This window comes from Hemicordylus capensis, chromosome 13 (assembly GCF_027244095.1).
Source record: "Hemicordylus capensis ecotype Gifberg chromosome 13, rHemCap1.1.pri, whole genome shotgun sequence".
Lineage (NCBI taxonomy): Eukaryota > Metazoa > Chordata > Lepidosauria > Squamata > Cordylidae > Hemicordylus > Hemicordylus capensis.
This window is the reverse complement of record NC_069669.1, coordinates 2,453,850-2,466,118: the sequence shown is the minus strand read 5'-3', so window position 1 is coordinate 2,466,118 and position 12,269 is coordinate 2,453,850. Positions and strand designations below refer to the sequence as shown.

The following is a 12,269-nucleotide window of genomic DNA, read 5'->3' as shown; positions in this document are numbered from 1 at the left end:
TATGCAGAGAAAGTGGTAGAGAAGTTTAATTGGAACTCTCTTGGTACTGGAAAAATGGATGGGCAGGAGGTTTTGGAAAGGCTGGAAGAAGTCCTTCACATGGTGCAGAATTTCATCTATGGAACACACTGCTACAAGATGTGGGGGGTGCTAGTAGCACTGATAGTTTTAAAGGGGGATTGAGCAAACTCATGGAGGATCTATGAAAAATCTTCCAACAGCTACTTACCCTGCAGTGAGTAAAATAAAAAAGATGAAAGGGGGCAGGGTAGAAATTTATAAGATTATGCATAGTGTGAAGGAAGTGGCTGGGATTCTTGATAGCTTCTGAAATATAGTATCCCACTATGTATATTGGGGTAGCTTCTGTGGCAAAACACTGGGGAAATAATGTGCCTGATGGGCATTGTTCAGGTCTATGGAATTGTTCTAATTCACAAGCTGTTTTTCAGTGTGTTGTGACTTAGTATGTGAGGAAAAACTAGACTGGTTGTAAAGAACCTAAGGTACATTTCTTCAACATTAATACTGTGTATTCCATTTCTAGAACAGTTTTGCTGAACTCAGTGGAGGACCTTTCTGCATGGTTCCCCAACACACCAACCATCTGTTTGGCGGATGGGTGTGTAAAGATTCTTACATGCAGTAACATGCAGCAATCTGTGAACTGCAGCAAAGGAGAATTTTAAGATAGTTTGAGCCCCAGTGGACTCCATGTTGCTCATGCCAGTGAGCAACTCTGGGTCTTTGAGAGAAAGTTTTGTAGCTGCAAATTGTGTTCTGCAGATCTCTCTCCTAAAGTACTGACTTCTCCAGGGAATCCTGATCCACAGTTTGAGAACTGGGGCTAAAGGTTAGTTTGTTGAGAGAGAAAACACAATTCCTTGTTTAAATTTCCCGTTTTTGCCAGTATTTCCTTAATCACATTTTCCTAGAGGTATTTGGTAGTGGTGCTTCTAATTCTTATTTTGTTTCTAGTCATTTTTGACTAAGCTGGAAAAAGATTTCAAACTTGTGGTCCTCTTTGTGTGTCTATGTGTGGTCCTCTTATTGTTCTTCTTTTTTTGTTTAGTCAGCCTTAGCTTTGTAGGTATCAGATCTGCATAGAGGTATGTAAAGGTTTCACACACTAAACTCAGAGTCTGACGGGGGTGGTCTTCTTCACCCTGTGGGCTTGAATGTTTCAGATGTTCTTGCATCATTTATAAATAAAAATGTAGTACAATACAAGCTGTCTGCATAAATGCTTGGTCCTTTGTCTGCAAAAATAATCAGGACTACACTTGGATGTTTCACTAACTTTCTTGGGATTTCAGCTGTGGTGCTGTCCATGGTGTTGCATTGGTCACCATGGAATGTGACAGTACTGTGTTGTATTTCAGGGCAGATGACCCAGCTTTGTGAACTAATCAACAAAAGTGGAGAACTGCTAGCAAAAAACCTCTCTCACCTGGATACAGTGCTTGGTGCCCTAGATGTACAAGAACACTCCTTGGGCGTTCTTGCTGTTCTGTAAGTGACAACTTTTTTTTTTGCACTGTGCTTTCATGGATATAAAGGCCTTCTTTTGGGAGGCGGGTTCTCTAGCTGGTGCTTCCTCGGGAGCAGGCAGATGTACTCCCTCCCTAGTTGGGGCTGAGGGCTGTGGTATGTCCCCACACTGAGACGTCCTTGGATTGCAGCAGCAGAGAATGGATCATTGGTTCACTCACCATGAAGGCTTCTTCTTGCTGCTGCATCCAAGGATATCTCGACCCTCTCTTCAGCATCAGTGCCTCCTTTTATCTAGGGCACCTTTGGGAGTTATTTTTTCAGACTGTCCGCCAGTTGTTCCTGACACTCTGGGTTTTTTTTTTGTCATAGTTTGTGGTTCCACTTGTTCTATGTTTACTGATCTTTGTTTATCTTTGAGGTACTCTTGGCCTAAAAGAACTGGGTGGGGCTAGGTTCACCTGACTCTAAAAGGCTTCAACTTAATTCACATAGTTCTGCCTTTGAGCCACGTGGAAAAGCATAACCCACACTGAGACTTCCTTGGATGCAGCAACAAGAAGCCTTCACAGTCAGTGAACCAGTGCTCCATTCTCTGCATAGTGTGGTGACTCTAGTGCAAAAACTCAGAATTCTGAACACTTTGGCAGCTGTTTTTATGAAGCAAGCTTCTAGACATGGTTTCATTGATGGCGTGGAAGTAATTTGAATGATGACCATTCAGATTACAGGATTTTCTTTCTGCCTGTTTCTGTCCCAGTGGCTTACAGCAGGAGTGGGCAGGCTTCAGGCTTGCAAGATTGACTTTGTTTTTGTACTAGAACCCCAGGTTCAGCCAACTGGAGCTAGGTGTAAAATAGGGACTCAGGAATAGATATCACCTGTCACCATTCTCATCATGGCCTCTATGTGCATGGCACGTCAGAGAAAATTAAAGGGGTAAATGGAAAAAGAACAAGGTTTTTTCAGCTAAACATGTATGCCTAGCTACAAAAGGGCATTGAAATATAGACAGAATGAAGGAACAGAGGCCCTGTGAGTACATGCTCAGTCCAGGGATGTGTAAAATATTCCAAGGTGCTATGAAGAGTTAAGTTGTTGTGGGAAATAAAAATAAATGTCCATAGCACTTTTTAGTTTTGTTTGTGTTTTGTCAACAGTCTGTCAAAACTTTAAATGTTGTCAGAAGCAGCGGGGTGTACTTAAGATAATTGATGTAAATGTTTTCATTTTTTTGCAATCTGTTGATCACAGGGATTAACAGCTTGGTCGTGAAATATGTTTAAAGATTTTGTACAGTGCTTGATGGACACAATCCTAGAAGCTTTTTCAAGGGTTTCATTTCTGAAGCAGGAAGATAGGAAGCTCCCTTTATATTGAGCCAGACCATTGGTCCATCTAGCTCAGTTTTGTCTACTCTACACCACAGGCGACCAGGCTGAGGCTCTGTAACTGTTGTGGGCAGTGGCATAGCAAGGTCAGAGTGGGCCCAGAGGCAAGATTTTAAAATGGGCCCCTCTCACTGAAGCTCAGCTCATGAAGAAATCTTAAATGAGGCTGTAACAAAAAAGCAAAGTGAAATTACTAAAAAGCATAGTAGAGAAAGACCTGCTGTTCTGGTAGCTCCCGGTCTTAACACTCAAATCAGTTTCAGAGGATGAATACCACTGAAGGAAGCCCGGGCGGGTGCGTGGCTGGGGGAGTCAGTCATGTGACTTGCCTCTGCAGGCCCCCCCTCCCAAGGCAGTGGGCCCCCAGACAACTGTCTCCCCTTGCCCTATTATAGTTACTCCCCTGGTTGTGGGGCTACAACTCCCCAACATCCTTGCCCTCAGTGACCATTGTGGCTGGGGATGATGGGAACTAGTCCAAGAACAACAGGAGAGCCTCAGCTGGCCACCTCTGCTCTGCAGTGACTGGCAGTGGCTCTCCAGGTTTTCACGCAGGAGGCTTTCCTAGCCCTACATGGAGATGCTGCCATGGATTTGACCAAGGGCCTTCTGCATGCAAAGCAGTTGCTCTTCCACTGAGCTACAGTCCCATCAAAGCAAGTTTGAAACTGTCTTGCCTTAGATAAAATGCTTTTTTCAGTGATATTGTGAGAATGAGCAGATTCAGCTGCCCTAGCTAAAGGCAGTTTCTCAAAACACGTCAGAAATAAGGGATGAAGTCTCTATGCAGTTTTATTTTCCTACCTGTTGTGTGGCTTTCAGAGAGCCAATGCAGTCTCTCTTAATGACACGTAAAAATATCAAAAGCCTTCAATCTTTGGGCTCTTCATTTTTTAGGGTGGGCAGTCTTACCCAGATTCACTCTAATAGTCTCTTAGATCAATTTCTATGTGCATGAGCAGAGCATCAGTTGGCAACAGTTGTTGCTGTGGAGGAAAGAGCAAGATTGCAAGGGCCTGTTGGAATTCTGCAGGGTTATGTGTTTTTCCTCCATGTAGGAATGAGCAAGGCAGAGTCATGGTGGTTCTGTTTAAGGGCAGAACTGGCTTAGCAATGGAAAGTGTTCAGATTTGTGCCTGAAAGGGGGGTCCCTCCAGCTGATACAGGATTTCTGACAGAGACTCCTATGCCTTGATGAGCTGCATGACAACAGGAAAAAGCTAGCTCGATTTCTCATTTCCTACAGCTCAGATCAAAAGATCTGAGCAGTGGTCAAGATATGCTGGCTCCATTCACCAGCCAGACAAAATATTTTACTTCCCAAGCTATGTTGGTACATTACTTGTCGGGACTCCTTTCACTCATCACAGACTACTAGTCTGTGTGGATTAGTGGATTTCCTGGGCCCTGGATATGACATGACAGTCTTTGCTTCTCTACCATGAGCAGAGCAGGCTGTCTTGGGAGTCCTGAAAGGTACATAGTCAACCTGGTGTGCCTGCATGACTCTGTGTAGTTGCCATTTATTTTTCCCTGCAGTTTTTGAGAGCGATAAATCAGGTTGTTGTTTTTTAAAGGAGAGTTTGAGTTGTCTTGACCTTTTCACATTGTCCCCACGATTCTGTGACTTGCCACCTCTCCTTGCAAAATTGAGTTTTTAGAGTTGCTAAGAAACATATCCATATGCAACTTGTATTTTTGTCTCTGTTTTAGGTTTGTGAAGTTTTCTATGCCCAGTGTCCCTGACTTCGAAACGTTATTCTCACAGGTCCAGCTCTTTATCAGCACTTGTAACGGGGAGCACATTCGATATGCAACGGACACTTGTGAGTTGGTTCTGCACTCTCACATGTTTCTGTGCTTTGTGTGTTGCCCTGTTGGGGGGTTCTCACTACTTTCTTTCTTTCTTTCTAGTTGCTGGCCTCTGCCATCAGTTAACAAATGCCCTTGTGGAAAGGAAGCAGGTAAACAAGGCTTCGCATGGTAGCTTAGGCAATACTGCTTTTAGATTCTTGGAGTATGGGGTTTGTCATCTTGTTCTGGGGAATTCGGCCTTTCACAACTTTGTCTAGAGACTTTGTATTTCTCTTGCCCGTGTGTTGGCATGTATTCGCTCTTTGGGGACTTCTGGCCCCTTCTAGGGCTAGAAATTAGTTGCCATACCCCGTGTTTCCCCGAAAATAAGACAGTGTCTTATATTAATTTTAGCCCCCAAAAATGCACTAGGGCAATTAGCGGTACATCAGAAATTACTGCTAGGTCTTACTTTCGGGGAAACAGGGTAGAAGCAAGCTGTCTTCAAGTCTTTATGAGTGCTGATGCAAGGCAAAGTTAGTGGTGGTTTTCATTTTGTAAGTGTTGCTGCTAGATTCCTCATGAACCCTTACCTGAAAGAGGTGTGTTCTGACAGCCCCTGCGAGGAATCGGAATTCTCAAACAAGCCATAGACAAGATGCAGATGAACACCAACCAGCTGACCTCAATACATGCAGATCTATGCCAGGTAAGGAACTGTACTACTGTTGGTGGACAGTTGGGTGGGTTGCGATCTATCGATAGATTGTTTGATGACTTCCAGAAGATCTGCAAAACTTTTGGACTCTGTTTAAAAAACCAAAAGCAACAACAAAGCGCACACACACACACACACACACACACACACACACACCCCGCGCTCACACACACCCAAAATCAGGCTGTTGGAATCTCTGCTCTTCAGTAATTCCTGATCTGATTTAGATCTGTATTTGTATATGCCAGTCTTCCCAGTGTATGGCTTATGAGAGCCAGTGTGGTGTAGTGGTTAGAGTGCTGGACTAGGACCGGGGAGACCCAAGTTCAAATCCCCATTCAGCCATGAGACTTGCTGGGTGACTCTGGGCCAGTCACTTCTCTCTCAGCCTAACCTGCTTCACAGGGTTGTTGTGAGGAGAAACTCAAGTATGTAGTACACCGCTCTGGGCTCCTTGGAGGAAGAGCGGGATATAAATGTAAATAATAAATAAATAATGAGGTGAAATAGAAAAGTGGCTCTGTCTGCTGAGCTACCAATTTGCATCTGGCTCCACTCCCAGCCACTGTTCTGTCCCCTGGTGGTATTGGGGTTCTATTAAAAACCTACCCTAAGTTGATCCTGCAGGCCTAACATCTGCCCATGCCTTCTGTAGCAGACTCATTTAGGAGTCCTTGCAATGCAGGAAACTCCAGCTCGATAGTATAAAACTATCGAGCTGGAGTTTCCTGCATTGCAAGGACTCCTCAAGCCTTAACATGCTATTAATAAGTTTAATTGAAATTAAATCCCTTTGCCGGTTGCAGTGTTGCTTTAAAAGTGTCTTGTAGACATAGCTGTTGTAATCCCCTAATCTAGGGGTTCTCAAACCTGGGTCCCCAGATGTTACTGGACTACAGCTTCCATCATTGGGGAGACCATTGAGACTGGGGATGATGAGGATTAGGTCCCCAGATGATGTTGGACTATGAGCTTGAGAACCCTTGTCCTGATCTGCCCCCCTTAACTGGGCGGTTTCATATTAACACTATCTATATATCTGGGTGGCCCTGATTTATGGCCACTTCACATGGGCAGCGAAGAGGAACTTCTGCTGGCATTTTGTTTCCCCACAAGATCTTTTAGCTAGTGCCGCTCTGAGTCTTGCCGGAGTCAGCATGGCACTATCTGTGCCATTCTGTGTTTACGTCATCTGTGTTCACATTTCTGTTCTTAGAAACGGAATCTGGTCTGAAAGCTTGAACAAATATTGTACATGGCAGTGACTAGTTTGTGTAACCTTTGTCTGTTTTTGTTTTTAGCTCTGTTTGCTAGCAAAATGCTTTAAACCTGCCCTCCCATATCTAGATGTGGACATGATGGATATTTGTAAAGAGAATGGGGCATACGATGCAAAGCACTTTCTATGTTACTACTACTATGGTGGGATGATTTACACTGGGCTCAAGAACTTTGAAAGAGCGCTCTACTTCTATGAGCAGGTAACTTTGGCCTCCCAGCGTTGAAGAGGGACCCTCCAGAGGGGTCAGCTTAAGGTTACTGCAGCCTTGAAAACAAGCTTGTAAAAGTTACTGGCCCCCTTAACGTTTTGTTGGCCATTTTATTTGCTTCCAGTAACCCCTGTTATAAACAAAGCTAGAAGCATTGGTACATTTGGGTTTTTCTCCTTCAGCTCTCTTAACTCAGGGGGAAAACGAACTCTTGGGCTCATTGACTCTAGCATTTTCCTCTGCTGATTAATCCACAGAAGCTGGAGTCTTAAAGGTAGTTGTCCTACTCCCCTCTCCTTTGGCAAAGTGGTTGTAGACAGGCTTTGTTGAATATTATCCTGCAGGAGCATTGCCTGTTTGTGACCAGGCAGCTTCCTGCCCTTAATATTGGCCCCATGTGCAGTGGGACGAGTTCTTGGGATTTCCAAGAAGGCTTTTGCTGCAGTGTAGGTGCCTGACAGGTTTCCAGTGATTCTCAAATTCTTTTTTTTAAAGTGTCTCCTTTCTCTTTCTCAGGCTATAACTACTCCGGCCATGGCTGTCAGCCATATTATGTTGGAATCCTATAAAAAATATATCCTAGTTTCGTTGATACTGCTTGGCAAAGTGCAGCAACTCCCAAAGTACACCTCCCAGATAGTGGGTCGATTCGTTAAGGTAAGACTCCAGAAAGAAGACTGTTGTGCATTAAATACTCTAGGCAAAGGCTGACAAGCTGCAAGAAGAAAGCACCTGTGGAAAAGAAGTGTGTGTGTGCTCTCCCACTTCTTAGGAAAAGTAAAGAGAGCAGAATTAGATGTTTGGCAGTTGCAGAGTTATTTTGTTTTGTTCAGGGAAGAGCCATGTAAAGAGAGGAGAGGAGAGCTGGTCTCGTGGTAGCAAGCATAACTTGTCCCCTTAGCTAAGCAGGGTCTGCCCTGGTTGCACATGAATGGGAGACAACATGCATGAGCACTGTAAGATATTCCCCTTAGTGGATGGAGCTGCTCTGGGAAGAGCAGAAGGTTCCAAGTTCCCTCCCTGGCAGCATCTCTAAGATAGGGCTGAGAGAGATTCCTGCCTGCAGCCTTGGAGAAGCTGCTGCCAGTCTGTGAAGACAATACTGAGCTAGATGGACCAATGGTCTGACTCAGTATATGGCAGCTTCCTACATGAAGAGCCCATAGAAAGAGTTATGTGTTCAGTAAAGAGTAAGAATTTGCATTCAGGCAGTCCCAGGTTCAGTTCTTGACATCTCCAGTTCAGGAGCAAGTGTGATGTACTGGCTAGAGGGTCTGACTAGGACTAAGGGGATGTAAGAACAACCCTGCTGGATCAGGTCCAAGGCCCATCTAGTCCAGCATTCAGTGGCCCACCAGATGCCTCTTGAGAAGCCCATAGGCAAGAGGTGAAGGCATGCCCTCTGTCTTGCTGTTGCTCCCCTGCAACTGGTATTTAGAGGAATTCTGCTTCTGAGCCTTAAGGTAGCCTATAGCCATCCAGACTAGTAGCCACAGAAAGACCTCTGCTCCGTGAATTTGTCTAAGCCTCCTTTAAAGCCATACGAGCTGGTGGCCATCAGCACATCCCGTGGCAGTGAATTCCACCTGCAGTTGTGCATGCTGAATGTAAGAATTGCTATGCTGGATCATGCCCAAGATCTAGCTAGTTCAGCATCTTGTTTCCCACAGTGGCCCACCAGATGCCTCTGAGAAGCCCACAGGCAAGAGGTGAAGGTGTGCCCCCTCTCCTGCTGTTGCTCCCCTGCAACTGGCATTCAGAGGCATCTTGCCTCTGAGACCTGGGTTTAATCGCCGCTCAGCCTTGAAGCTTTGTGGATGGTCCTTCACTCAGTGGTGCTTGGAGTTGTTCATCTCTGCACTTTCAATGCTGTGTTTCTTCCTTGTTGCAGCCACTTAGCAACGCCTACCACGAATTAGCACAAGTCTACGCAACCAATAAGCCGTCAGAGCTGCGAAATCTGGTGAACAAGCATAGTGAGACGTTCACCAGGGACAACAACATGGGTCTGGTGAAGCAGTGCTTGTCATCTCTCTATAAAAAGAACATTCAGAGGCTAACCAAGGTGAAGCAGTCCATTTCCTCTTGCATGTTGCGCTCTCCGGGCTCTGAGTTTGTACAGGTCCTTTAGCTCTTCCCGTGAGAATCTTATGCCAGTGGGGCATATTGAAGGACTCCTGTAGTATGACAGGAACTCTTGGCTTGTTCTCCTAGATGGTTTATAAACACAACAATCCGAAATGGCTTCTGCTGATAAAATAAGTGGCACAGCTTCTAATACTTCCTTTTGAGCTGCAAGATGTCATTTCTTGTATGCAGAACAGAACCCTGCAAATGCCTCTTAATATGCTAGGCCCCTGAGGAGTTGGGGAGGGCACGTATAGAAAGATGGAAGCTTTTAAGTATCCAGTGCCAAGATTCTCAATGTCCAAAGGCCATTGTGGCTGGGATGCTGGAAGTTGTAGTCCAACATCATCGGGGGTCCCAAATGTGAGAACCGCTATCTAATGCTTTTTGCTCCACTTCTGAATTTCAGACATTTTTAACACTGTCATTACAAGATATGGCAAGTAGAGTACAACTATCAGGACCCCAGGAAGCAGAAAAATATGTCCTTCATATGGTAAGGAAATCTAAGAACACCCTCGTGGTATTGATTTGGGATGAGTGTGTTGAGATGTTGTGGGAGCACTGAAAAGACACAGAAAGTGGACATAGGGCAAGCTTGTAGTTCTTATGGCTGCCCTCACACTATGCAGATCTCTGCAATCTCGGAAGCTAGAGTGGGTGTCTGAACAAGATTCCACATGGTGCAAACAGGAAAATAGTTTTAAAGAAATATCGATTGATTTCTTTGAACAAGATTTTCAGTGCTTAGTAGCAAGTCTTCCCTCTCTTTTATATCTCTCTCCTCCCTCCCTGTTACTGTCAACACCAGAAGGAATTGTGCAAAGTAAGAGAAAATGCAGTTCTGCTTGATCTGCATAAAAATCAGGAAAGCTAACTGAGCAAAGAAGCACCAGCCCTATCCACCCCCAGCACAGCATCCCTCTTGTGGCGGTTGTTCGAGTCTATCTTTTAAGACTGAACCCTCTAGGGAGAGGGAACCATTTTTATTTATTTTCTATGTAAACCACTTGGAAACTTTTGTTGAAAAGCTGTATATAAGTAGTAGTAGAAGTAGAAGAATTGAATCTTGCTTGGTGCAGAAATGCAGTTTCTGGTTCTTGAGTACATCCTGTGCTGGCTATGGGAGGAGGGAGAGCTGTCTTTGCTGTTAGCAGAGTAGCAGGATAGATACGAACAGATGGAGGGTCTCGGGTGGGGTGGAGGAGTGACAGCAGAGCCGGAGATGAAGCCCAATCCTTTCTTCCGCAGGAACAGGGTCAATTCCTCCACCTTGGTGAGGTGGCCAGTGTTATCAAATGCTACAAAGCAAGGCTCAAACTACAAGGCTCTTAATCTCCTTTCTCCTTCCAGATAGAAGACGGCGAAATCTTTGCAAGTATTAACCAGAAAGATGGTATGGTCTGTTTCCATGATAATCCCGAGAAATACAACAATCCAGCTATGCTTCACAACATTGATCAAGAGGTAAAATAACCCTTGTGTTCACTTAGTTCTGAGGCCTGGTCTATGCCAGAGCAGAAGGAGGTAGACTAGGCCACTTCAGGTGAGGGAATTGCATTTCTAAATGCTCCCCCCACTTATAAATTCTCTAAGTATCTAAAAAAATATATCACCCTAGCTCATCATGGAGAGAGGTTCTAGTCCAGATCTGTTCTCAGTTGTTGGCTTTTTATGCAGGGTGGCAGTAAAATTTAGCAGAAATGTTTGAATTCTTTTTAGGAAGGGGGCATTAGCTCAGTAGTAGATCCTATGAGGGGATGAGTGTGCCAAAGTCATAGATTCAATCCCTGCCATCTTTAGTTACAAGGATCAAGTCACAGATGATAGTGAAGAGCTATCTCTGCTTGAGACCTTGGAGAGTTTCTGTCAATCAGAGTAGACAAAGTTAGGCTAGATGGACCAGGGGTCTGACTCTGTACAAGGCAGCTTCCTGTATTCAAGAGTCTGGAAAATGGGTTTTCTGTGCCAGTGGCTTGAGAATATAGCTTTAATACAGATGCTGAAAGTGAGCAGTTGTGGCTCTCAAATTCTGCTTTTTAGATGCTGAAATGTATAGAGCTCGACGAAAGACTGAAAGCCATGGATCAAGAGATTACCGTGAACCCTCAGTTTGTACAGAAGGTAACCACTGGCATTCCAGCTTAGTTCTGTTTGCATGGGCATTGCCGATGAACCGGAGTGTTAACTGCATTTGCCAAATGCCACACTTGAAGAAAAGTTCTGCATGGTTGAACAATTTGAGCCACTTATATTAACCTTAATGCTTCCTTGTATTTGAGTATATCAAGCAAACATTGCAAGTGGCAAAAATCTAGAAATGATTGGAAATTGTCAGTTTTCATCCTCTGATATACTGAGTCCATCAGACATAATGCCAAAGCATATTTTGGCATTTGGTGTGCAAGCACAGAGCTTGTGCCTTCTCCTGCCCTTTTCCTGTTGCATGCTGCAAATTCTGCTCTTACCTTTTGGTTCTGGACAATCTGTGGAGAACTAGGAAACAAAAGAAATCGCAGTTCATCGGGAGAGGAGAAAGAGAATGGCTTGTTCCTGCCTGTGAGTGTAATGCCACATAATGTCTGAACCAGACCTAGATAAAGCTGTGCAGAATCAAGCCCTGATCCTCTGTCTACTTATCCTGATTACAAATGTATGAATTAGTGCTAGCTAAAGAACTCTTCTTTTTTTCTTGACAGAGTATGGGCTCTCAAGAAGATGAATCAGGAAGCAAACCATCCAGTTATTCTTGAAAACCAAATTTTGCTGTCTATTCTGCTACAGAGCAAAAAAATAAAATAAAAAAAAGCTAAAGAGAACCACCTTTAGGATCAGAGTGTTAAAACAAAATCCAAAAGGAGCAGAGAAACTGACTGTTTCACCTGGACATTGAGCAAAATTAAAATGTCTTCTCAGTACTGTATCATTTCAACCATATTCTCTGCAAAGAAAGGAAAACAATATCTGTGGATTTATCTTGAGATTAACATCGTTAATGCATTAAATAATTTACTTTTTGTTTTACATGACTTGAACGTTGCGGTTTCTATAATGGTCCTCTTTTCCTTCCATGCAAAATCCAAAAGGATTTTAACTTTGTTGCTTTATTCAGGGAGCGAGAGGTGCAAGATCAGGTTACTGATGAATCCAAGGCATTTGCTAGTTAATCTGAATCCATTTTTGCTTTATAAAATACAATTTGCCTGTACAAGTAAACTTATTCAATTTTTATACCACCTTTCAGAAGGCATCCCAAGT

The 12,269-nt window shown here is 44.0% G+C and overlaps 1 protein-coding gene across 4 annotated transcripts in view; it reads left to right on the top strand.

Annotated features, from left to right (window-relative positions):
* COPS3 (COP9 signalosome subunit 3) overlaps nucleotides 1–12,035 on the top strand; it is a 64,121-nt gene extending 52,086 nt beyond the window's left edge. For 3 of the 4 annotated variants that reach the window (XM_053275807.1, XM_053275803.1, XM_053275806.1), the window contains exons 2-12: nucleotides 1,383–1,512; nucleotides 4,596–4,708; nucleotides 4,797–4,846; nucleotides 5,293–5,385; nucleotides 6,696–6,875; nucleotides 7,401–7,541; nucleotides 8,776–8,949; nucleotides 9,421–9,507; nucleotides 10,365–10,478; nucleotides 11,055–11,135; nucleotides 11,711–12,035. In XM_053275807.1, the coding sequence (XP_053131782.1) occupies nucleotides 1,383–1,512; nucleotides 4,596–4,708; nucleotides 4,797–4,846; nucleotides 5,293–5,385; nucleotides 6,696–6,875; nucleotides 7,401–7,541; nucleotides 8,776–8,949; nucleotides 9,421–9,507; nucleotides 10,365–10,478; nucleotides 11,055–11,135; nucleotides 11,711–11,764 (1,217 nt within the window). In that variant the 3' untranslated portion in view covers nucleotides 11,765–12,035. The remainder of the gene's footprint in view (nucleotides 1–1,382; nucleotides 1,513–4,595; nucleotides 4,709–4,796; nucleotides 4,847–5,292; nucleotides 5,386–6,695; nucleotides 6,876–7,400; nucleotides 7,542–8,775; nucleotides 8,950–9,420; nucleotides 9,508–10,364; nucleotides 10,479–11,054; nucleotides 11,136–11,710) is intronic. The other variant, XM_053275805.1, reaches the window with a different exon arrangement.
* Nucleotides 12,036–12,269: the final 234 nt, after the last annotated feature.